The sequence below is a fragment of the Macrobrachium nipponense genome, chromosome 19 (genome assembly GCF_015104395.2).
Source record: "Macrobrachium nipponense isolate FS-2020 chromosome 19, ASM1510439v2, whole genome shotgun sequence".
In the NCBI taxonomy this organism is placed as follows: Eukaryota; Metazoa; Arthropoda; class Malacostraca; order Decapoda; family Palaemonidae; genus Macrobrachium; species Macrobrachium nipponense.
Window position 1 is genome coordinate 31,756,150 of NC_061088.1, and position 27,618 is coordinate 31,783,767.

The 27,618-nt window shown below is 39.1% G+C and overlaps 1 protein-coding gene across 3 annotated transcripts in view; it reads left to right on the forward strand.

Moving 5' to 3' along the window:
• The first annotated feature begins 6,396 nt into the window (after nt 1–6,396).
• LOC135215631 (importin subunit alpha-1-like) overlaps nt 6,397–27,618 on the forward strand; it is a 32,445-nt gene continuing 11,223 nt past the window's right edge. The window contains exons 1-4 of one of the 3 annotated variants that reach the window (XM_064250553.1): nt 6,397–6,547; nt 26,547–26,722; nt 26,845–26,973; nt 27,228–27,409. In XM_064250553.1, the coding sequence (XP_064106623.1) occupies nt 26,636–26,722; nt 26,845–26,973; nt 27,228–27,409 (398 nt within the window). In that variant the 5' untranslated portion in view covers nt 6,397–6,547; nt 26,547–26,635. Of the gene's footprint in view, nt 6,548–6,732; nt 6,755–10,548; nt 10,573–26,546; nt 26,723–26,844; nt 26,974–27,227; nt 27,410–27,618 lie in introns of those variants that run through there. The other 2 variants (XM_064250567.1, XM_064250560.1) reach the window with 2 other exon arrangements.

Here is a 27,618-nt window from a genome sequence, read left to right on the forward strand (position 1 = left end):
TAAAATGATCCTACAATTGCTCATATTCTAAAAAATTCCCCGGGGGCTTAAAGCAACAACCCCCCCCTACTCCAAACGCCACACTTGCTTTGGCTCGCTTCCCTAGCCTCTTCCCCCATAAGAGGGGCCCCAAAATGTCGAGGAACGCCCCTTTATATATATATATATCTATATATATGATATATATATATATATATATATATATATATATATATATATTCAATTCCGCCAGAAGTAAGTCAGCATGGCACGCTCCTTTTTCTAAACTGCACCGACAAGCATCCTGAAGACAAATGAGGTCTGGACAGGAAACATTGTTTGCAAACAATGTTTCCTAGTGTAGACAGGCCTTAAGGCCTTGGGGAGGTCAGACTGATTAGTCCTGAATGGAAATTTAACTGATCGTATGTGGGAGAGAAAGGCCTCAGTTCAGCCCAAACTTATCAGATAAGAACGGATTGATGATTTAGAAGTGATAGCCGGAACTACCACGTGAGGGCTTTTGGATATGTGTGGTTGAATTTTTTTCTTGAAGAAATACTACAAAGCTATTTTTATCATTTTTTACGCTTATGAAAGGGGTCTCTTTCCAAGATTAATAAGCCTGCCTTTTAAACAACTGCACATTGTCAAAACCTGCAACGGACACCTTACAGTTTGGTGCAAGTGCCAACTGATAATGTATTGAAAACAGCTTGCACTTGAATGGCTATTGTTGCTCCTTGACTTTTGAAGTAATATCCCCGTCCCTCATCCCTTTTATTCAACTAGTTAGAGGGCTTTATTTCATTACCTGTTGATAACAGGTAAGAGTAAATTCATTCAAGACTTTTAGCTATACTCAGCAATCTCATGAATCAAGTGATGCAAATACCAAATATGCATACATGTAAATATGGTTTAAGTAATCTCTTTAATAACCAAAATTGACGAAAGATCATTCAAAATAGTTATAATCCCTCACACCAGACTTCTGGGGTTTATTTTAATTTATAAGCTCTGAAGCATTGATTTTGCTCTCAACAGGTGGTCACCAGAGTTTGCGTGCCAGCGGTTTCTGATGCTGGCTGTTGATCCCTCATCAAAGCATTGACCAGATTCCCATGTTGGTTAACATGACCAGGTGAAAGACCAATGGTAACGACCATTTATACTGCCTGATAACCTTTCCAGTCCTGACCAAACCCTGGTGCGAGTTATCTCCCAGTGAACTGATTGGTAAGAGTGTGCCCTTCCTTCAGTCGTGTTAAGAAAACTGACATAACGTATAGCCGCAATATTAGAAGCTGTGAGTGAGGTTATATCTGTTCTCATTTTCCAGGACAACTAATAAAGTTCATCACAGCAGACTGATGATGAGAGAGCGAAGCTTAATGGCGAAGAGTCATCGTAATAAGCCTGAGGAATCGACGTCATCTGTGACTAGAGGTAATTGTTTAAAAAGTAATTGCTGTTTTTCAAGCAATACTAGGAGTTAAGAAAAAAAAAAACAAGCTTTCACAGTTTTTACACTGGCGCTGATCCCATACACAGATAAAAGAGTACTGTATTAATAAAACTTGGTTCACTCTTCTTCACTCAGGTGCCATTGTAATGGGTCACGTTGAAGCTTGATTTCATGTGACTTACTATCTGGCCTCGCATATACTGAGTCCGGAGGCCAATACAATAAATATAAAAGCCCAGACTGCACAAAACTGACATGCTGTTTGTAAGCCATATGCTGACCTATTTGCCATTTCTAGTCTTTCAGTAAAGTCCATTTCTGAATAACTTATGCTGGATGTCATTGTTCACACACCACACACTACACACACATATATATATATATATATATATATATATATATATATTATATATATATATATATATATAAGGTATAAGCCACGAAGTAAAGATAAACAACGGAGTTTCTGCAAGTTCTTTCGACTCAACGTTAAGTCGAAAGATCTTACAGAAACTCCGTTGTTTATCTTTTCTTCGTGGCTTATACCTTTAGCCATGCATTTATCACGTTCCAAACTTTCGTGATTCAGTTATACATATATATATATATATATATATATAATATATATATATATATATACTACGTATATATACATTCAGGAGTCCCAGGAAGACAACAGTCTAAGAAGCATGCTTTATTTATATGAGAAACGTTTCATGTTGCTTCTACACATCATCAGTCTGCAATAATTAAAATTTTACTTGATAAATTAAAAGTTAAAAGTACAAATTATTACCAATAAAAAAATCAGCTATAAATAATTCAACACTTTAAAATAAAAACAAAACATGAGTGAGAAAGGCTATATATATATAATATATATATATATATATATATATATATATATATATATATATATATATATACATACATACATGCATAAATTCATCCACAATAATCCTCTCCCCCATCTAATATTAGTTCTTCCATTTCTGTTTACTCTGTCTCGTTACTTCTGGTTTTCTTTGAGTCACATCCATCTAGATATGATAAATTTTATCGTGCGAGACCAGTAAATCTTGAACTGTTTTGCTAATTAGAGCACACACACTATATATATATATATATATATATATATATATATATATATATATATATATATATATATTTATGGATTTTGATCGGCTCGTCTTCCCATTATCAGTAATTTTTAATATTTGCAAGAAGGGCAGCCATTTTGCCCCCACATTTATGACTGGGGGGTTGGGATTGGCATGTCCGGTCTGGGAGACAATAAGCCGTTAATGATAGGCCTAGATTTTAGAGTAATAAAGGCAGGTCGCAGGGGTTATATAGGCTTCGAGTTGGGCTTTAGGAATTCCTAGCTTAAGACCTCTTTTCCCACAAATCTGCTGGCTGTGTTTTTGCATCTTTCTAGACAATGCCATAGGCTGTGTGTGAATCCCAGGCCACTTGGAAATGCCCTGGTCTGTCCTCAGTCCACGCTAGCTACTTCATTTGTGCAGATGTGCCCTCTCTCTCTCTCTGACGTCAACGCTGGGTGGAGCCCCCTTTCAGATATCACGACACATGTTCAAGCCTCTAAGGATTAAAGGTATGTCTCGGAAGTGTAAAATCCAACCAGCCCTATTCCTCCAAGACGAATCTTGCTATTTCCATTTCAAATCTCCCTTTTAGCACTTCTCTACTGAAATCCCTTTGTCCATCATCGGGGCATGTGTTGCCCCCTGTGACCTGTCCAAGATTAAGTCTTCATTGAATATTTCATTTAAACACTAGAGTTCCTCCCTTAGTGGGTGTTAGAGAAAAGTGACTGACAATGTAGCTGAAATATAGTGCAAGAAGTTCTTATTTTATGTTGTGTCTCATCTGGGACTAATTTCCACATTTGCTGAGTCACGTGCTGTCTCCTCACACGCAAGCGCTTCCTTACCGCTAGAGACCATCAATTTTGGAAACTAGCATTGAATTAGTATTTGATTTTGGCCAGTTTTTCATATTGGGCATGCCAAGAGTATTCCAAACAGTATACAACTCTCTGCCCACGTGGCTACATGCATTGCTTTCATCCCAGGCCATTCAATGTTGCTTGTAAATAAATGTAAATTAGAGTAATCGGCTGAGTTTTCACTGGCGACCTTGACCCGTCCTTTTACAACCATTATTTCCTCTCATTTTCCCTTATGTTTCGGACTACAAGGCTGTCCAATACTTAATAATATATATATATATATATATATATATATATATATATACATATATATATATTCTTTCCCACCGTTTTCCCTACACTAAGGTGTCGGTTATCTGATGCGCCTTCTCCACTTCCTTCTGTCAAGGTATCATCAGGAATTGTTTATTGTTTGGCAAAGGGGGTTTTTACGACCACATGCCCTTGCTGTCATCAACCACAGTTATTGGCAATGGGTCTAGCATATTACTAAAAATACGACTGCAAGGCAACAGTTTCCACAGTTCTTGACAGTGGGCCTAGCCTTTTATTAATAAGTACGACTGCAAGGCAGCAGTTTCCACAGTTCTTGATAGTGGGCCTAGCCTTTTATTAAAAAGTACATTGCAAGGCAGCAGTTTCCACAGTTATTGGCTGTAGGCCTAGGCTTTTACTAAAAAGTACGAAAGCAAGGCAGCAGTTTCCACAGTTATTGGTGGTGGGCCTTGCCTTTTACTAAAAAGTATGACTGCCAGGTAGCAGTTTCCACAGTTACTGGCAGTGGGCCTATAGCCTCTAAAAAGTACGAAAGCAATGCAGCAGTTTCCACAGTTATTGACAGTGGGCCTAGACTTTTACTAAACAGTACGACTGCCAAGCAGCAATTTCCACAGTTATTGGCAGTGGGCCTAACCTTTTATTAAAAAAAAGTACGAATGCAAGGCAGAATTTTCCACAGTTATTGGCAGTGGACCTGGCCTTTTACTAAACATTACGACTGCCAAGCAGGTTTCCACAGCTATTGGCCGGCCCTAGCCTCTTACCGAAAAGTAAGACTGGGAGCACTTACAGATTAGCGGGCCCACTCGACCGCCGACCAAAATCGGCGGAAGAACACCAAAACCAATATGGCGGCGATACCAAAACAACAACAAACAAAGTAGGGAGCTACTTCATATCCGCGACGATCGATTTATGTGTGCTGTCAGTAAGGCCGTGGCGGAACGGCGCTTCGCGCCTTATCCGCATATTTAAAGATTCTTGGCAGGCACGGCATGTTCTGGCAAGAGGTAATGTTGCGCTGCGCGCGCTAACCACAGGGGTTACAGTAAGGCTACTTACCGTGGCGGATGGATTTGGGTGTCGCGATACCAAAACAACAACAAACAAAGTAGGGAGCAACTGGCCCGGTAAAGTGTAAACAACCCTAAGACTGCAAGTCAGCAGCAGTCCTTTTAATCGCCTTTTACGACAAGCAGGACCTACGGTGGTAGTATTCTTACACCCCTACCACAGGATCATATATATATATATATATATATATATATATATATATATATATATATATATATCTTCAATCCACAATAGAAAGTGAGTGAAAAACGTGGGATTTGGAACAAGTAGTTCTTTCGTAGTATATTCCACATTTTCAATATAATCTATACTACGAAAGAACGTACTTGTTCCAAGTTCCCAGTTTTTCACTCACCTTTTTACCGTGGATTTAAGGATATTCCCAAGCACGTGTTATTTTGTGCTACATTTTGTGTATATATGATATGTATATATATATATAGATATATATTATATATAATATATATATATGTGTGTGTGTGTGTGTGTGTGTGTGTGTGTGTGTACACACACACCGTAGAAGTGGCGGAGTAACGTCCTCCAACTAAATTTAAAGAGCGTCGTTACTATAACACACACACGCACACGCACACACACCAGGGCCTCACTGTCCTGTGACGACAGTGCTGCTCACTCAGGCCCCAATCATAACTTTTATTCCATAGATTACATGCTCCATAGAATATGAAGAGTCGCCTGCATATATATTTTAAAATATATATTGTATATATATATATATATTATATCTATATATATATATATATATATATATGCTGTCTGTAAAGCAACTAGAACAATTTCATAGGTAGAAACAATCTGCAATTCAGTTGAAGTTTCAACAAAATTTCCTTTACGCGATTGCTAAATTGAACCAATTCATGTTGCCCATTTTATTATTAAATCATAAGCAAGGAAAAACGATATGTTGTAAGATAAGATTCGTTCGCATTCTAACTATAACTGACTTATGAATATTTATATAAGAATAATCAGATACTTCTGAATGGTAACGAGAAATCTAAGGTGGGGGTGGGGGGGACTTTCAAACTTGTTCCATAGTTTACGTTTTTTCCAATATTTTTCATTGAATGTAATTTTCAAAGGAAAAAGCTTACTGTTGATCATTCTTTCAGTCTTGAGACCAGCAGTACCTACTCGCAGATATATAGTTTCATGTGCATCAGAGGTAATAGAATTTTTATTTATATAAATATGTGTAGTAACGTTATTATTTGGTTATAACAAAATTTTCAGGTATTACGTCAGCGTTAACGAATTCACACAAGGGTTAATTTTTAAAATGTACTTCATGAAAAGCCTGCAAAGAATATACCGCCATAAACTAAAAAAAAAAACGATTGTTGCGTCTTAATGCTTATATTACACTCCAAAAATTTAAAAATGTGAAGTTTGAGTTCGAATTAAAAAGCAGGTGCAGTTTAAACATGGCGTACAAGAATATCGACCAATCACGAATCAGCTGTTTCGTGTAGAGACGAACAATCACCTTTAAAAACGATTTTATTTCGTATTGTATTCGATTATTTTTGACATTGTATAAATAATAATGAAATATACACGGGGAATTCATAAAATAGAATATATATCAATCATCTGTTTGAGTAATGCGAGGAAGAAGAAAGGGCAAATGAAATAAATATTTGGAACCATCACATTTAAACGGACCAATGAGCGTCGTCCTTCCTCAGCCATTTAAATTTACCCCCAGCCATATCAAGTCGGAGCCACAGCAAACAAAGACGGTTCCGTGAGAGGTAAGATTAAACGTCCGTTTAAGGCAGTTTTTCTTGATTTTCACAATTACTGTAGGAGGTCATTCTTCCCTTTTAGTTGTTAGGAAGAATTGCTCTATCGAAATACGTCAGGGTTGACAAAATTTCTTGGAAATGTCGATCTATTTTGGCCTTGCCATGTGACTACGTCGTCAGAGGGACAACCGGCCATTGAAGAACTGTCTCCACGTAGGTCTTTAATCGGAAAAAGCTGTGTTTTATCCATCAAATCAATTAGGTCAGCATGTAGTCTAGTAAATCAAAGCATTTAGCTAATTTGGATGGTAGTGGTAGTCTGAAGTTCAGCTTAGGGTTTAGCCTAGTAAGATACAACAGTCGACCTTCATAAAAACATTTATCGCTATACACATGATTGTTTATTAAGCTATTGTTTACTTTTCTGTGGAACTTTTAAGTGTCCGGTGTTTGAAAATTGTTCGTGTATGTTTTTTTTTTATTTTTTAATGGGAAGTTAGGTTTAGCTAAGTAGGTCAGTTAGAATGGCCTCGTATGCGTAGATAAATAGCCTAAGTTACCGCGGTCTTTGCCTACCCTTATTGGGGATTCTGGTTAGACCATTCCCAAAATTCTAGCAAACATGCGGACCACCCAGTTCCAGGGTAAGTTGAGCCATTATTGTGGGTAATAGGTATTGGCAAGAATGGTAACCCTGAGCCACTACAGACCCGGGGACGATCGATTTTCGCTGGAAAAAATATCTGAGAATAACTTTTTTGGTATGCTTATGCAACTGAAGGTCAACCATTTCCTTGATTTATGGTCTGTCATGTGAGAATTATCCTATCTACCTTAGGCCTGTGTTGAGAAATACCCATAGATACAATTTGGTAGATCTAGGGTACCTATCCGCGGCGGCCTAGACTATGGCAGTTGCGGTTTTTCTATGCAGTTTTACCTACTGAACTAGAATTTAAAGTAATATTTATTCGGACGACTGTAATTAACCCCTAGGGGCCAGTACTAAACACGGCGAAATTCATTGGACGCCCTAATCCCTGGTAGATGTTGTATCCGCGGTTACGTTTCTTGCAGGGTAATTCTAAAGAATAGTTCTGCACGAACTGCAAGGAACGTAACCGCAGATACGACATCCACTAGGGATTGGGGCGTCCAATGTATTTCGCCGCTTTTAGTACTGGCCCCTGGGGGTTAATTACAGTCGTCCGAATGAATATTACTTTAAATTCTTGTTCAGTAGGTAAAATAACATAGGAAAACGTCAATTGCCAGTCTAGGCCACCGCGGATTGCTTCTGTAGAAATACCTACAATTTCCTCTCCATATGATGATCACATTAAGATTTTACCTTTCCTTGGGCGTCATGCCCTGACTTACCCAGGGCCTTTACTTCCCCTGGACCCCCTTAATTATTTCAAGAAACAGCAGAACAGTATTTCTACAGAAGCAGTCCGCACGTACTGAAAGGAATGTAACCGCGGATATGACATCCACTAGGGATTGGGGCCTCCAATGTATTTTGCCTTGTTTAGTACTGTCCCCTGGGGGATATAGCTATTACTTTCGTCTGAATAAATTTTACTTAAAATTCTAGAGTAGGTAAAATTGCATAGATAAACAGCAACTGCCATAGTCTGGGCGGCCGCGGATAAGCACCCTAGATCTACCCAGAATTTGGCTGATGTAAGTAATATCGCTGCATCGGTTATTTCTTAGGGCATTCCAGTTTCCTAGGGTAAGCAATCGAATGGACTACCCGCGTCCATCTTACCCGCTTGTTGACCCACCTTCCAGAAAAAGTACTTCCTGGCGCCGGAGATACTGTCACAAGCCATCGTCTGGGGAAGCCACACTCGAGGCTTCTACTTTCCTTTTGAAGTGTTCTCCCAAATTATAAAATAGGTTAGGGTAAACGACTTACTTCAGGACAGACCCATTGATCAAAGGATGCCCGGGCACATCCTGACTCGGAATGTTATTGGACATGGACAGGGAAATAAATCTTTGAGATTAGGAACAATTAATCTAAGTACTTTGAGAGGTAAGGAGGAGGAGGTAATCATGATGATGGAGGAAAGAAAAATAGACATTTTGGGGTTGTGTGAAACCCGTTTACCAGGAGAAGGAACAAAATTATTGCATAACAATTACCAATTATTTTACAAAGGTGGAAGAACCGCACGACACGGAGTAGGTTTTATTGTGAGTGAAGAGCTAGCTGGAAAAATTAGTCATCTAGAATTCAAATGTGATAGGATTATTAGCATGTCCTTAAAGTTAGGAACATTTCAAGCCAGCATAATTCAGGTGTATGCACCACAGCAGGGCCGCCCTCAAGAAGAAAAGGAAGAATTCTACAGACATCTACAAGAAGTAAAAGATTCTGTCCCATATGTAGAGAATACATTAATAATTGGAGATATGAATGGACATATTGGGCAAGACAGGACAGGCATAGAGAGCATATTAGGAGCATTTAGCATTGGAGACAGAAATAGAGAAGGAGAAAACATAATTGATTTTTGCATACTAAACCAGATGTCCATTATGAACTCTTTCTGTAATCATAGAGACAGCCACAAGTGGACGTGGTACCGATGGAACTCTGCTTTAGGAGCATATACTGAAAAATCAATGATTGATATGGCAATAACAAATAACAAAAGGCTGGTGATATTTACCCGACCGTCGGGCAAACAATAAGCACATTTTCTTGTTCTCCCGACGGTCCGGTAAACAGTGCGCTGGAATTATTTTCCCGACCGTCGTCTAAACAGTACAATTGGGTTGTTATTCTAACGACGTTGTGTAAACAGTGCGAATATTGCTTATTCTAACGACGGTCGTGGGAACTTCTTATTTTCCCGACTGTCGTTTGTGGACTGTTGTTAGCCTGTTCGTCATGGCATATTGTAAAAAGGCAACCGTCAAATTTTTTGTAGCTTTTTTAGGCTAAAAAATGGGCTATACTAGTATCTGTGCGCGAATTATTTCCAAAGCCTTTGTTATAAACTCATGGAACATCTAGGCCCCCTATGGCCAGGCACACTAACGTAAGGGGGAAGCCTCATATTTGTCTTGTTGAAAAATTATGGGCTTTAAAGGTAGGGTAGCCTCTATTCTAGTTTGCTAACACAAGTTAGGATTTTTATATCTTATTACCAAACAATGGCAGCATATTATTTTTATACTCTGTTATTTCAACACTTATTAAAGGCAGGGTAGCCTCTATCTAGTGTGATCACACAAGTTCGTAATAAAGTGTCACATCAGTAGCGCCATTGCTATCTTCCATTCGGAATTTTTGTTTAAGGTTGTTAATGTCTACAGGTGTCAACATTTTTCCTGATACCTGGGCTAGCGTATCTCGAAAAACCTTTGGTGGTACCGACATCTTGAACATTAATCTTCCCACATCGTGTTAGTTTTCCAGGCGCTGCATTTGAGGGTACATTAGGAAGGTTGACCGGCTTGTTTCGTGGTTGTGGGTGAAATCAGCCTTGCTCACAACCAGGTAGTCTTCTTTCCTATTCGCGGTCAGAAGGAAGCCGCTGGGGCAGTTCATCTTGAATGTTCTGAAGAAAAAAATATCATTTTAACAGCTGTTACAAGATCAATGGGGAGCTGGCAGTATAATAGATGGCTCTGCGCAGGTAAGGGCTTTTAGCCTGGTACCCTCTTCGAGAGTCTGTCATTTTGTGATGTTGCCATGCAACTTGCGGTGTGCGCAGCATTGTCACCATAGAAAATAATTTGTGATTGGTTCATCCAAGATGTTTTTTAATGTTGAATATTTCACTTGCTACTGGGTAGTAAAAAGTATTGGAATTTTGTATTGCATGTATGCAATACTAAAAAGCGTCAATTTGCAATTGCATTATAAACGACCAAAAAACAATTACGTTTGACCGAGTTAAATTGATTTAAATGTCTGTGTATTTCTAGTACTTCTGACTGGAAATGGAGTGGTGACTCTAGTGTTAATGCCCTAACGGCGTCAGCACCGCGCCATGGATTAGTTCTGCTAAGTAAGTATATCTTAGTTTTACCAGACCACTGAGCTGATTAACAGCTCTCCTAGGGCTGGCCCGAAGGATTAGATATATTTTACGTGACTAGGAATCAACTGATTACCTAGCAACGGGACCTACAGCTTATTGTGGAATCCGAACCACATTATATCGAGAAAGGCATTTCTATCACCAGAAATAAATTTCTCTGGTTCCGCGTTGACCGGGCCGAGAATCTAACTCGGACCACCGAATTAGCAGCCGAGAGCGAAGTCCACTCGGCCAACGTGGGACTAGTTCTGCTAAGACAAACCGACTTTCCGAGTCCTATAAACGACGTAATACACATATAATTAAACAAATTTGACCAGTAATGTATGTAAAAAGCATTCTTGCTTTCAAATTAAGTATTAATAACTTATAAGGTGGTTTTCGGTTGCTTTTATGTGGTTTTCGGTATTCTTACGTACCGATGAACTATTGGTCAATTAACACTGGAAAATCCATTTGTACAGTACTTCAATTTCATGAACTAGCCTAGTAAGTTAGGCCTTACCAACAACATAACCAATATTAATGGATATTAATAGGACCATATTAATAGGCCTAGTTTAAATGTTGAATGTACTGTGTGTACTGTCACTGTGTACACACATCAAAATGTACACGAACACTGCAGTGCATTGCATGCACAGTGCAGTGTTCGTACTATAATCAACTGACTGAGTTGGTCTATTTTCTTGTCTATAAGGTTAAAAATAAGGACCGAAAAATATATAACAGGATGTCATAATACCTTGGTTATGTCTTTTACCCGTGCTCGTAGTGCTGTGCTCTCCGCCATGTTTGCACTGAAAACTGGCACGGCTGTATCTGAACTCATTCTTGTAGTGGTTCTGAGGGTTAGCTACAGTTTTGTTTGCCTTGCCGATTGTTCTGCAGTCACGTATAACATACTTGGCAAATGTTTGATGTTCTAGTTTTTCTTTTTCTCTCACGAATTTGTCATAATCTTTGAATTTTTGACCCACATAAAATACACGTCCATCACTTCTCGAATCCATTTTCATCATGGCGTCGGTTTCATACGACCCCGTTCCCAGATTTCTGATGACGTCACGGTCGGGAAAATAAGAAAATGGTTTGCTTGTTTGCCCGACCGTCGGGCAAATAATCACTTCCATAACAAAAATATGGTCAGAGATGTAAAAAGCATCCCCTCTGTGTCATTCGATTCAGATCACAGGCTTCCCTTAATTAAATTAAAGATGACAAAACCCAAACCAATTAAAAGCCAAGTGAGAGAAAGATTTATTTTAGAGAATATGAGAGAAGAGGAGTGCTTAGTTAGATATCAAAACGAAATAAGTAGAGCTAAACAAATGCAACAGGAGAGCAATGACCCAAATGAAAAATGGAGACACTTTAGAATGGCTGTAGTGGGTGCTGCTAATAATACAGTGCAAAAGAAAAGAGTTCGAGGTAGAAGGAAAAAACAAACTGCTTGGTGGACCCCCACACTAAAGGCCGCTGTTGCAAACAAAATGAAACTCTTCAGAAAATGGATGAAAACTTTGAATTTGGAAGATCACTAACTATAAAGAAGCGTTGAGAGAAACGGAAAGAATAAAAGCTCAAACAAAAAGAGAAACATGGGAAAGAATAGGAGAAGATCTGGGAAATGATCTCCAAGGTACCAGAAAACTCATATATAGCACTGCCAAAAACTATAGAAAGGGAAGCCAACCACCCACTTATGTAATCAAAGACCCTATGGATGGGACAATTTTAACCGAACCCCGAGAAATTGAATTAGGATGGAAACATCACTTTGAAACACTACTAAACAACTGAAACAATGACCTTGAAGAGCATGTAGGATTTTGATGTGGTTGGGGATGCAGAACCTGACATAACAACACTGGAGTTAAAAAATGCTCTCGAGGATGAGAAATGGTAAGGCCCCTGGAGTGGATACAATACCTGCAGAGCTCCTTAAAAACATGGAGGATGGAGTCATCTGGCTACTAGAGCTAATCGACATACTCTGGAATGGGCAAATGCCACCTGAAGACTGGAGAAGAGATCTAATATGCCCAATCTATAAGAAAGGTGACAAGACAAATTGCAGCAATTATAGAGGAATATCCCTAATGTCACATGCTTTTAAAGTATATGAAAGAATACTTGAAACTAGATTGAGAGGATATGTTGAACCAAAGCTGGGTGAATGGCAAAACGGTTTTCGACCAGGAAGAGGGACAACTGATATGATTTTCTCCCTCAAGATGATATTTGAGAAGAGCTGGGAATGGGACAGGGACAGATATATTGCTTTTATAGATCTAGAAAAGGCTTTTGATAGAGTACCAAGAATGATATGGGATGCCCTAAAAGACCCTTACTATGGAATCCCTGAGAAACTTATAAGAGCAATTTATAACACCTATCAAAACATCAGATCCAGAGTAAAAACAAATCAAGAGAATGAAGACTGGTTTGAAATAAAATCAGGAGTAAGACAGGGCAGCGTCCTTTCGCCACTTCTTTTTATATTGTTCTTAGATAAATGTATGAGGGAACTAGGTGAGGATGAAGCTGCAGATATGACCATCAACCTTATGTATGCAGATGACCATGCAATGATAGCCCTCAGCGCAGAATCTCTCCAAGAAAACGTCAACAACTGGAACGTGATCTTAACAGCTAATGGAATGCGGATCAACAAGAATAAGACAGAGATCATGCACCTATCACGAACACCAAGTAACGTAGATGTAGAATTAGAAGGTCAGACATTGAAACAGTGTAGAAATTTCAAATACTTAAGAGTAGTTTAGTGACCAAAACGATTCAAAGCTGGAAATAACTACCCGAATACAGAAATTCAGTAACAATCTGTATCTGCTCTACCCACTAATGAAAGACAGAAATATACCTCGCAAAGTGAAAACCATAATATACCTCTCTATTTTAAGACCAATATTGACTTATGGCCATGAATCATGGACATTAACATCAAGAACTAGAAGCCAACTTCAAGCAGCTGAAATGAAAGCCCTAAGACTCATAAAAGGTGTAACAAGACTAGATAGGCTACGAAATGAAGACATTAGAAGAGAACTGGGAGTGGAGGGGGATACTAGATTTTGTGGAGAGAGGACAGCTTAGATGGTTTGGACACACCAAAAGAATGGAGGAGGAGCGATATCCTATAAGGTTTTTGGAATGGACACCGGAAGGAAGGAGACCGGTAGGAAGACCAAAAATGAGATGGCTACAAAACATAGAGAGAGGAGTAGAGAGGAGAGGCTCTAGTTTGCGGGAAGTTGATGAGATGAGGCTCTGATGATTGCCAAGAATGGAGACTGTTCCTGAAGCAGGACGACTGACAGGCCTGGAGGCCTACCTGGCGTCTGGTGAGAAAGGTAAACAACCACAGACAATCCATTGTCATCACGCTGGCCGGGTCTTATTCACTCTAGGGTAAAAAACCGCATGGTACAGGGGTGGACCATGTACGATCAATGTGTACAACCCCCAAAAAAAGTACATTATAATGTGTCCTGACATCGGAGATGGGCATCAGACGCGACTTGTTGGTGAGAAACGGAGCTAAAGACCTCTACTTCGGTGTCAGGACACATTATAGGGTAGATCACCACGGCAGGCCAACCAGGCCACCTACATTCAACGCTTGCCACCCTCCGAAAAAGTACATAACGCGTCCTGACACCCGAGATGGGCATCAGTCGCGACTTGTTGTTGGTGAGAAACGGAGCTAAAGACCTCTACTCTCCTTTCGAAGTAAGTATTTTCTCCAAAGTTCGAAATTAAGGCCAAATTTTAAGATTTAAACAGAGGGTACTGAAAACTGTCTCAAACGTAGTGCAAATCTCACCAAAACGCGTTCAACATTTTTACTTACAACTCGGGTATTTAGAAGATTGACGCCATCTCGATGTTTACGGAGTAGCTTGTGTCAATAAACTAACCATTTCCTGTGATAAATCCGCACACCACTTGTACCCACAGACGCTGGAGCACTTTCATCACAACAATCGAAACACGATTTCTCACCAACAAACAAGCCAGGAGTAAACTGCTGTTTTGGTAGAAGATGACGAGAAGCGTGCTCTTAGCTAATTTTTAAATAAGTAGTAAAACATCAATATTTTACATATTTATGATGATTAATTTGAAAATATTCGTTATTGAAAAAGTAACTAGACTCTGACTCAAATTTAAGTAATTATTTTTCCTGAATTAGAACGTTCTTTCAAGTTCTGTATTATGACGTCACGACATCTTGACTTTCGTACCTATTGTAAATAATTGCTATACTCAACTGTCATTGCAGAACAGTTTACCAGCTATTCATGCAGATTGTTATCAGCTATACATGTAGGTAATTCTTCAGAAGCAGTCCGCACTGGATATTAAAATAATCACCTACATGGAAAGAGCATGTGAAAAGCAATGTGACAAGCATAGTCATTATATGAGAGATTGAACGGGGTGGAATTAAATGAGCTTGATAAGTTTTTACCTCTAATTTTTCCTAAGTCGGGAGAGGTGTTTCCTCTACGGTAATGTTTACTTTTAATGAGCCCTCTAACTTACTTTCTTACGCAAAACAACCAGAAGGAGTGCTTTGCAGCAATAATAATAATTGGGAGCACCTCCTGATTCGCGGGCCCACTCGACCGCCGACCGAAATCGGCGGAAGAACACCAAAGCCAATATGGCGGCGATACCAAAACAACAACAAACAAAGTAAGGAGCGACTACATATCGGCGACCATCGATTTGTGTGTGCTGTCAGTAAGGCCGTAGCGGAACGGCGCTTCGCGCCTTATCCGCATATTTAAAGATTCTTGGCAAGCCGGCATGTACGGCAAGAGGTAATGTTGCGCTGCGCGCGCTACCCACAGGGTTTACAGTAAGGCTACTTACCGTGGCAGATTTGGGTGTCGCATCGCTTACGCCGACGTCCTTTCGTCACTACAGAGCGATCACACCTAAAGGCGTTCCTGTTGCAGTCGATCCGACAAATAGCTCCACAACACTCGCACTTTTTTTGGCTGTAGAATTAAATTGTCTCTGAGCATATTCAATCACAACTTCTTTACCACCACCACTAGACAAATAATGATAAAATTCACCGTAACCCACATTGCACTGCAAACAATCGGTAGTAAATCGAAGGTCTCTGTCAAAATTAATGCCAGAAGAGACAGCCACTACCTCTGCCATAGCTACAGGAAGACAAAATGCCGGTTTTTGCTTCATTTTTCAAGTATTCAGTCAAACAAGGATACCAGTGGACACTGGACAGCTAACTATTACTCCGCTGAAATGCTAGTGAAACTTAGTTTTCGACTAAAGTCGTTCGTAATTGGTTATGAAACCCATGATGTCATAACGATGTCACACCTCTCAGCCAATAATGAGTAACTGGAACTGCTTTTGTTTCCGTAAGAAAGTAAGTTAGAGGGCTCACTAAAAGTAAACATTACCGTAGAGGAAACACCTCTCCCGACTTAGGAAAAATTCGAGGTAAAAACTTATCAAGCTCATTTAATTCCACCCCGTTCAATCTCTCATATAATGACTATACTTTTTATATTGCTTTTCACATGCTCTTTCCATGTAGGTGATTATTTATTTCAATATCCAGTGCGGATTGCTTCTGAAGAATTATCTACATGTAATTGTTATAATCGTAATGCGCATATATATCTTTATTATTTACTTTTTGGATATATGGAGATGTTTTACTGCTGGATTATCGCCGTAGTGTGACGCAATCGTTTTCGGTCCATGGGCCTCTGTCTGTTTTCGCACCATAAGAAATTATGGGGCCGAATTTGCAATGACCAGAAAGTCTTTAAAAGAGGAAAGTTAGCATTGAGGGGCATGTGTTTTGACTGAGAAAAATACAAATTTATTCAATAGCTAGCTTGTAAAAAATACTTGGTTATAAAAACTTGATTGACAACTAAGCAGCATATCTACTATGGGTTTCAGAGACAGTGCAAGCACGTTTTTGGGCAATACCTATTTCTGTAACGAACACTCTTAACAGAACGAGGTTTTGCTATAGTGCATTACACCCAGTGCCGTAATTTATAAGGGTATCATGAATCACTAACCGTAAAGAATAACGACACTTGTCCTTGTACCAAGAGACAAAAACTCCATTATGCAGAAATGGATACGAACACGCGTATAAAGCTCCACCTACCCCCCCCCCCCCCCTCCGCCACCCGCCCCCTCCTCTCTTCTCCTTCTCTCTTCTCTCATCTCTCTCTCTCGCTCTCTCTCTCTCTACTCTCTCTCTCTCTCTGTTGCCATTCGGTATGTGTTGACCCCCCAAACTGGGTATAAGACTACACACAAAACGTTGAAATTGGTGAAATTAGGCTATGTATTGGAAGTATATATACATAAATATTAAAGCAATTTTATCATTATTGCATTACTATGACAACTAGAATTCATGGAAACAGTTTATAATAATGGAACGGCGTATGTGTGAAGCCTCCACTAATGTGGCAACGATGATTTTGCCATTCTTAGCATGCAAACATTAAAGGTTACATTTATTTCTGGCATACGATTATTAAAGAAATTCAAAATACTAATAAAGACTGAAATCAATGAAAAGTGCTAGCAAAAACAAAAAAGCAAAAAAAAAAAAAAACATATAATTCACTTTTCCGTAGTCGTTCCTCTATGCACTTTTCCGTATTTGTTCCTCTATGGTTTTCGGCAGCCAGATGTACGAAAACGTTAGAAACATTTGATTTTATCTACTTTAGAAATATCTGTAATTTTTCGGGGTAATTTGGTTGCAAAAAAGGGATAATATACATGAATTAAATCAAAATTTTTAAATAAAGTAAATTTAAACTAAATAACGAGTAAAGTAAACAGTTTAGGGAATAAAACTTTGCAGTTTCGTCGTCTGTCGTCGTCTGCTGTTCATAACTGTGTTTATGGCGCGCGCGCTTAGAAACCAGAAACAGCAACGGGTTTAAAGTGCAATGTGGAGTGAACTAAGACCAAAATGTGTATAATAACAATCAAATAAGCACTGTGGAGTTACAGTTGTGATGGCAGTAAGGATAAAAACCGCCGATTACAAGGTAAGAATGAATTCAGTTCAAACCATAACCCCGGGAATAACAAAAGTTTCATACTTTCACTAATATAGGCAACAAAATGTTGTTTTATTGTGCTGATTACAACTGCAATCTTGAGTAAGATCAATAAACGTTACATATATACGCTAACATTGTTCAAGGCAGTTTTGAAATCTAATATGGCGGCGATCGTGTGGCTGGACGGGTCTAGTCACGGATGGACACCATCTTTCCCAGCACTCATTTGAACAATGTTAGCGTATATATGTAACGTTTATTAATCTTACTCAAGGTTGCAGTTGTAATCAGCACTATAAAACAACATTTTGTTGCCTATATTAGTGAAAGTATGAAACTTGTTATTCCCAGGGTCATGGTTTGAACTGACTTCATTTTTACCTTGTAAGCGGTGGTTTTATTTTTATTGCCATCGCAACTGAAACTCCACAGTTCTTATTTGATTGTAATTATACACATTTTGGTCTTGATTCACTCCAAATTGCACTTGAACTGCATTGCTTTTCCTGGTTCCTAAGCACTCGCTCCACAAACAGTTACGAACATCAGAAGACTGCACTGTTTGAGGTGCAAAGCTTTATTCCCTTAATTGTTTACTTTACTCATTATTAAGTTTTAACTTTACTCAGTTCAACTTTACTCTGTCAGTTTAACTTTACTCTGTCAGTTTAACTTTACTGTTACTTCAAAATGTTTATTTGACTCATATCTATTATCCCTTTTTTGCAACCAAATTAACCCTGAAAAATTTATTTCTGAAGTACGAGCAGATAACAGCAAAAAGACTTCGTTGCCAATCTAGTGGAGCTTCACACATACGCTGATGCATTTACAAACTGTTTTCATGAATTGTAGTTTCATGTAATGCAGTAATGATAAAATTGCTGTAATATGTATATATACTACAAATAGATACGTTAATTTCACTTATTTCCCCTGGTTTTGCGTAAGTCTTACCCAGTTTGGAGGGTAAACATACCAATTGACAACACTGAAACAATTGAAGAGTGCAAAACGCCACTAAGAATGCCGTAGATCCCTTAGAAAAGTACTGGTTAGAGTTTGGGTGTATGATTGTTGTGATGAAAGTGCCCCAGTGCCTATGCGTACAAGTGGTGTGCAGATTTAGCACAGGAAATGGGAACTTTTGACACAAGCGACTGCAAACATAGAGATGTCAATCTTCTAAACTTTTAATGGCAAGTAAAAATTTCAAAAGCGTTTTGGGGAAGTGTGCTCTGCGTTGGACACACTTATTACCCTGTTTAAATCTTAAAATATGGCCTTTATTCTAACTTTGGAGAAAATACTTACTTCAAAAAGGAGACTAGAGGCCTTGAGCTCCTGTTATCACCACCAACTACTCATGACTGATGACCATCTCTGGTGTCAGGACGTGTTAGTACTTTTTTGGAGGGTGGCCAAAACCGCGGTAGTCGGTGAGTTGGCCAGTCCACTTGGTTGTTTACCCTAATGCATCGGAAGCGGCTACAGTTTTGTGGGCCAACCTTACCTCCGACCAATTTTGTTGTCCAAACGTACCACTAGATGATGGTAAGTTTGGACAAGAATGTCGGCGGAGAAACACAACCAATATGGCGGCGAAACCAAAAGTGCAAACAATGTAGCAGCGAAAGCTTTATAGAAACGGTAAAGGGGGACCCTCTTGGGAAAACAGGGTTTTTTGGGTGGGGGAAATGAATAGGAATGGTGGCGATCACCGAAGTGTGGTAACAATGGTTGTGATCTAACCAAATGAACCAACCTAACCTGACTTAGGGCGCATGTCATAACTTGGCCGTAGGGCTGTACCCCCCAGTATGGTAACAAAGGTAACCTAACCAAATGAACCACTAACCTGGTTTAAGGCACAAAACTCTTCCTCTTTCACGAGGCACATTGTTTCCTCTTTGGAGTGCTCACATTGACCACTAAAATTGCCTAAAAGGCCACTTTTAAAAAGGAACGAATGAAACACCTCAGTATCGCCACAGAATCCTGGATGTCAGTCTGGTACCGACTGGAAAAAACTGGCTGTTCCTTCCCCTACCCCAGCCAGGTACATACCCCAGGGGTCGAAGACCATGACCTGGTTGCTTTAGTGGTCATACACTCCAGCTCGTCTGTTGCGGGCCCGTTTTCCCTTTTTTGTATCCCTTGTTTGTTGCGTTTCCCGGTGTGTATGAGTTACTTTTTGCTATGGAGCCTTCACAGCGGCCTTGCCCCGGTCCTGAGGGTAGGGCTTGTGGGGCTTTTCTGTTGCTTGTGAAGATTGATCATCAGTGTTGGGGTTGATCTTGTGGAGTGTCCCGCTCTGGAGTGAAGCGCACTGCTCGGTCTGTGGGTCTGTCCTGGCCACCTTCCGGAGGCGGAGAATCCCCTTGGTAGGCGGGTCTCACAGCTAGTGTGAGCTCCCTGGTTGAGGCTTCCCCCCTCTCTCCCCCCATGCTGATTACCCCAGCCGCTCCACCTACTCACCCCCTGGACAGGAGCTGTCGCAGGAGACAAGAGGAAGTATCGCTTGTCAGAGGACAGGTCTTCGTCGGACTCTTCTTCTTAAAGGTCCTCTCATAGGAGGCACTGTTGTTCCCAAAAGGAGGCGTTGTGGGAGGATTCGAGGGCGCTCTTACTCTTCCTCCCTGGACTGCCGGTCCAGATCGCCCCGTTGTAGCTGCAACTGCAGGGTTGGAGTAGGAGCAGTCACCGCCGGAATGGCTCCCCAACTGTCCAGTCTAAGAGGTTGGTTGTCAAGCCCGCGGTATCTCGTGCTGCTCACCATTGGGTTTGTCCCCCCTGCAGCTCCAGTGGATTCCGTGCCGGTTCCAGTGGCCCATGTGTGCCCCTTACAGTCCGGCTGGGCTCCTTTCTGTTTTGAGCCTCCACTCTAGGTTGGGCAGCCGCCCCCCCCCACCCTCAGTAGATGGGTCCAGGTCGACCTGGCAGCCCCTTCCCCTGTTGCCACAGCCGTAGGCACCCCCCTCTACATCCTCCAAAGCCTTTTCTCAGAACGGTCTGTAGGGCTCCTTAGAGGTCCAAGACCCAACGGAGGAAAGTTCCGTGTTCTTTAGGGTCCTCAGCATAATCTGAGCGAAGAATGGGTTGCTCTCTCTCTCTCTCTCTCTCTCTCTCTCTCTCTCTCTATCTCTCTCCTCTCTCTCTCATCTTTCTACTCTCTTCTCCTCCTCTCTTTCTCTATCTTTCTTTCTTTATTTCTTTTCACAAGGAAAGGTGGCCCGGCAGCAGACAGTTTCTTCAGAGGGCAGGCAGAAGTGAAACCCTTTCTGTGTCTTCCCCAAATGCCATGCTCTGCCGAGGTGCTGGCCCAGGGAAGACAAACTCAAAGGAAGGCTGACATATAGGTTAGCATACTAACCTAACTTAGTAGAATGTGTAGCCCCCTTACCCCCCCCTCCCCCCTTAAAGAAAAGCAATCTTAGAAGTGTAACATATAGGTTAGGATACCAACCTAACCTAGTAGAACATGTTACCTGAAGGGGGGGGAGCTTTACCCCCTGTACCCCCCTTAAAGAAAACAATTTTATGAGGGTACCATATAGGGTAGAATACTAACCTAACCAGTAGAACATGTTACCTAATGTCAATGTTCTAATTAAAATTTTATCCAAGAAGTTTGAGTGAGAAAGCCATGTAAAGGTGAATATGGAAAATAGAAAAAAAGGGGAAAATGTGTAGATTGAAATGTCTGTAAAATGTGAAAATGTATATATTTTTGAGGATTAAGAATAAATGATTGTAAGTTGTTGTGGAATTGTTGAGGAGTGAAGACAGTAAAATCTTTACTATAATATGTACGTAAAAGCAGTACCAATTGACATGAAAGATAATGTTATTTCACAATAAATTTAACATGACAAAATATGAAAATCAAATGCAATACAGAAAAGTCTTCATTGAGCTTGTGTTTGGTGCGTTAAGTGGGATGGTTTACTTGAACAGTATTAAATAAATAGTCAGTGAAAGAACAAAGCTATTAACAGTAAAATTTAGCACAAATTAACAATCATTCGTCTTTGCAGTGATACATGGCTAACTTGAAGTAGAGGCAGGGAACGTTTATATGTGTGAGGAATAATGAATGGTGGTTGATTGATATTGAGATAATATAGCTAATCTTCTGAGAATTTGGTAGGTTAAATATAAAAACTAAAGTTAAAATTTCAACGGATTTCTAATTTTCACACTTATGGTTAAAAGCCACAATTGGTCAGGTCTGTTAATGAGGGCAGTTGTGACATTCTTAGCAATTTGTCATTTCTACCTGCTTGTCATTAGTTTTTAAGTCATTATCTACTCTTAATTGGGCACAGCTGTAGTTCATTGAATTTTCACAGGCTGAACGCTTGAAATTAAGGTATTTTGAACCTGTTCATTTTATATTTAGGAAAACTGTGGTGAATTTTTGTTCATAAGTTTGTAGCCATATGTATTTGCAACACTGAGTACATACTGTTATTTGAAGTAAATTTCTCTCTCTCTCTCTCTCTCTCTCTCTCTCTCTCTCTCTCTCTCTCTCTCTCTCTCTCTCTCTCTCTCTCTCTCTCTCTCTCTCTCTCTCTCTCGGAGATTTATCTCAGTGTTGGAGGCAAATGTCTCTCTCTCTCTCTCTCTCTCTCGGAGATTTATCTCAGTGTTGGAGGCAAATGTTGTGCTTTTCATTTGATAATGAAGTAGTCAATAATGCCACACAATGATGTTTTTAAGAGTCCTTTTTTTTTTTAGTTTTGCCAGTGCATTATAAACTTTGGTAAGTGTTTGATGTTTTTGTTCATACCAAGCAGCATAATTGTAGTTCTGTAATCTGCATGACCTAAAGCACTATCATTTTGCCAAATTTGGTGTAGTATTTTGTGGTGTGCAGTTATTTTATACTGTAAAGTTATTCAAGAATGTTTCTTTGATAGTCATGTGATTTGTCAGGCAATGCTCATATGTTGACTAGGATGCTTATTTGTACTTTTATGTTACCAGGGTCTGGTTGTCTTAAGGTTATTGAAAATTTTAAAGTTGCAACCTCACTCTACTTACGTTTTTTTATAGACGATAAAGTTTTATAAGGTTGCTAGAGTAATGCCACATTGGTCTTTACCCTAATACCTTATTCTAGGTAGTATGGTCGTCATATGTGGTCACATTCCAGCGAGTTATGGGTACACAACTCCATAAATTAAAATATATAGCTAATGCAGTGGAAAATGTTCAATATACTATATCCAGTTAAAATTTGAGCGATATAGTATCGAGAAGCAAAAGCCTTCCTACTTGCAGGTAAATAGGTCACCTGATGATTGTACTTAAAATAACTGCTGGTTGGTCTTAAGTTTATAGGGTGTTAAAGGAAGAAAGTAGTGTTCTTGTTTACAGGGGGGGGGGACTCCCCTACCCCCCATATTTGCTGGGATGCGTAACTCATACACATATCGAGGGATTTCTCATTTTTCGCAATTATGGTTAAAAGCTATAATTTGATAGGTCTGTGTTAATAGGAGGTCAATGATGACATTCTTAGTGATTGTACTAAGTGCTGATAAATATGAGGGCAGTATTGGTATTTGCTATACCTGCTTGGCATCAACTTTTAAATCCAATATCTATTATTGCTTGGCCACAGCTGCATCTCATTGAATTTAAATACTACTTGAAATTTAGGAATTTTGAAGCTGTTTATATTGAGATAAATGTAGGAATTCTATGGTGAATTTTTATTCAAAAGTTTTGCAACAGCAAGCTCGCTGTAGTTCATTGTTGAGCTAGAGCCGTAAATGTTGCTATAACAAAAGCAGATATGTACAGTTGTTGCAATTTGAATTGTAGCCGTATGTATCTACAACACTTGGTAGTGTTTGTATTTGAAATAAATGAAGTGTCCAAGAGATTTAGCATTTGTATTTGAAATAAATGAAGTGTCCAAGAATCTCTCTCTCTCTCTCTCTCTCTCTCTCTCTCTCTCTCTCTCTCTCTCTCTCTCTCTCTCTCTCTCTCTCTCTCTCTCTCTCTCTCTCTCTCTCTCTCTCCCAAATCATTTGATGTCTATTAACCCTAATGTAATGGCTGGTTAACATTCTCTTATATGACTTTTTGAGGCAAATACAGTATTAAACTTGTGTGTTAATAGACATCAGTCGTGTTAACATTTCTCTACTAGTGGATCCAGAATTAATGAGCAACTTTGGAGTTGACATTAAAAAATGTTGGTAGAATCAACTTTGTTTTACCCAAAAAAGCAAATATGAACGTCATGACGCTTTGCTGAATTTGAAAAATTTCTAAAATGAAAGCTTTGCAAGTTTTCTGAGGCAGCCTTGGTAGTTGGTGGGTGCTTTATATTACTAAGTGGAAACAAAATTTGGTAAATTGTGCAGAAGCATTCTCCCAGCTGTTGATCACAAACTGTTTGGGTTCAAAATCTGCAATAGTGTAAATGCAATAATTGTTACCTGCCTTGTTCATTCTGCATTTAACATAGTACTCGTTGCAACGTCCATTTAGGGCCTTAAGTTTGGAATATAGGTAATTAACCCTTAAACGCCGACTGGACGTATTTTACGTCGACATTTTTTGTCTCTCGGGTGCCGACTGGACGTATTTTACGTCGACATACAAAAGTTTTTTTTGAAAAATTCGCGGGAAAAATACTTTTAGGCCTACCAGCCGAAAACTCTTGAATCACGCGCCTTGGGGATGCTGGGAGTTCACGGATCAAGGTGTTGTTTTGTTTACAATCGTTACGCAGGCGCGCAAGCGCGAATTTCTTTCTTGCCGCACTAAAAAGTATCTGTGACACATCTCTGAAATTATTTCGTCACTTTGACATAATTTTTTGTACCATTTTAAATTAGCCGTTACATAGAGTATTATATATGAAATGTGCGCATTTTTATGTAGAATACAATAAAAAAATACTCATGATTGTAGCTTTTATCAGTTTTAAGATATTTTCATATAAAATAACGATAAGTGCCAAAATTTCAACCTTCGGTCAACTTTGACTCTACCGAAATGGTCGAAAAAACGCAATTGTAAGCTAAAACTCTTATATTTTAGTAATATTCAATCATTTAACTTAATTTTGCAACTAATTGGAAGTCTCTAGCTCAATATTTCGATTTATGGTGAATTTATGAAAAAACCTTTTCCTTACGTCCGCGCGGTAACTCTTCCGAAAATAATCATACATGCGATTGTGGTAATGTTTGCACCATTTTAAATTAGCCGTTACATAAAGTTTTATATATGAAAATGTGCGCAATTTCATGCACAATACAACTAAAAACACCCATGGTTGTAGCTTTTATTTTATCAATTTTGAAATATTTTCATATAAAAAATGATAAGTGACAAATTTTCAACCTTCGGTCAATTTTTGACTCTACCGAAATGGTCGAAAAACGCAATTGTAAGCCTAAAAAAACGCCTATATTCTAGTAATATTCAAGCATTTACCTTCATTTTGCAACAAATTGGAAGTCTCTAGCACAATATTTCGATTTATGGTGAATTTATGAAAAAATAACATTTTCTTTACGTCCGCGCGGTAACTCTTCCGAAAAAATCATACGTGCGATTGTGGTAATGTTTGCACCATTTTAAATTAGCCTTTACATAACGTTTTATATATGAAAATGTGCGCAATTTCATGTATATACAACAATAAATAGTTGAAGGTTGTAGCTATTATCATTTTCGAAATATTTGCATATAAATCACGATAAATAGAAAAAAAAAACCACGTTCGGTCAAATTTGACTCTACCGAAATGGTCGAAAACGCAATTGTAAGATAAACTCTTACAGTCTAGTAATATTCAGTCATTTATCTTCATCGTGAAACAAATTCGAAGTCTCTAGCACAATATTTAAATTTATGGTGAATTTTTTAAAAAAAAACTTTCCTTCCCTCCGCGCGCGATTCTCCTTGCCACAAATCTCCGAAATGCGTAAGTCCCATTCTCGGAATATTTGCTCCGTTTCATATTAGGCATTTCATAGAGTTTTTATATATGAAAATGTGCGCAATTTCATGTAGAATAACGAAAATATTTGAAAGTTGTAGCTTTTCTTATTTCCGAAATAATTGCATATAAAGAAATACATATATAAAAAATTCGACATTCGGTCAACTTTAGCTCGTCAGATATGGTCGAAAACTGCATTTGTAAGCTAATATTCTTACAGTATAGTAATATTCATCATTTGTCTTCATTCTGAAACATATTGGAAGTCTCTAGGACAATATTTAGATTTATGGTGAATTTTTGAAAAAATATGTGTTTACGTAAGCGCGTTAACGAATTCATGCATTATTTTTGTGATAATATTTTCTCTGTGTTGCTTTTATCGTTTTACAATGTGTTATATATCAAAATGATCGGAATTTAGTGCACATTACAACGAAAAAAAAAGTAACTTGTTACCTTCAACCGTTTCGCGCACAGCGCGATTTGAATACAATTATATATGAATTTCGTTTTTGCGCTATCATATATCGCATTATTTTTTATATGATAATGATAATTTTTTTCATTTCTGATGGTTGCATACTAAACTTCAAGCAATGACAAAAAAAGGAGCCAAAAATGAACTCTTAATCTTGAAAACTAAGCGCGCTGTGATTTTTTGAAAAAAATATTTTTTCCGCTTACGCGCTCACTCTCAAACCCCTCCGGCATACGGGAGTCATTTTTTTATTTACCGCTCCGGCGTTTAAGGGTTAACAACTGACTTTGTGGTGAAAGTAAGATGGTTGACTTCTGTGATAACGAGTCTTGTTTGTAGCAGTATTAAAGATCTAATATTCTTTTTTCTACAGGATCTGAAGTGGGATAATTGGTTGGCCATCCCCTTAATACTTTATATACATTTACTAAGAAAGTAACGACCCTGGAGTCCCAGCGCAAAATGCCTACTCCGGCGGCTCATGCCCGTGAAAACAGCCCCGGACCAAGTCGCCTTAAAAGCTTTAAAAATGCTGGAAAAGATATGGATGTAAGTACTTGTAGGCAAAGTATGGTTTTAAATGCTGTAATTGTAAATTTCACGTGGTCATACACAGTTGTTTGGCATAAATTTTTGTTTAACAAGTGTATATATATTTTTTTTATTTGTAGGAGATGAGAAGGCGTCGACAGGAGACCAGTATAGAACTTAGAAAAGCCAAAAAAGATGACCAGCTCCTGAAGAGACGAAATGTATCGTTAGACGATCCCACATCTCCCCTCCAGGAGCAGAACAGTGGTGTAAGTTAATGTTAAATAGTTAGTCACTAGATGTTAATTAAAATTAGTGTATACTACTTAAGGATGATATTGTACATGCGTGTCATCTGACGGATGGTAAACCATGCCAGCACTTTCCCTTTGCATGTTCTATGCAGGAGGGTTGGGCCAGTACTGGTTTTCTCTGTTTGATTATTATGGGAGCTGAAATTTTTTAAGTTTTGTAAGAATTCTACTGAAGTTGGCATATATGACTTTTGTTTTGAATTTTTCAGGGTTATCAGATGAGCCTCGAGGAGATCATCAATGGTATATCAAGCAATGATTGCAGCAAGCAAGTAGCAGCAACTCAGTCGGCAAGAAAAATGCTTTCGAGAGAACGCAATCCTCCCATTGATGCCATTATTGAGGCTGGAATGGTTGCTCCCCTTGTATTATTTTTGGACAGAGCTGATAGGTAAGTCTCTCTCTCTCTCTCTCTCTCTCTCTCTCTCTCTCTCTCTCTCTCTCTCTCTCTCTCTCTCTCTCTCTCTCTCTCTCTCTCTCTCTAAAGGATGAGAAATACTGCACATGCGCGTCATCTGATAGTCAAACTTCTTGGTGACCACTCAAGATCGTGCGTTCTGCATAGTTTTGAGTTTAGCCAAGGATAGGTTGGCCAGTCTT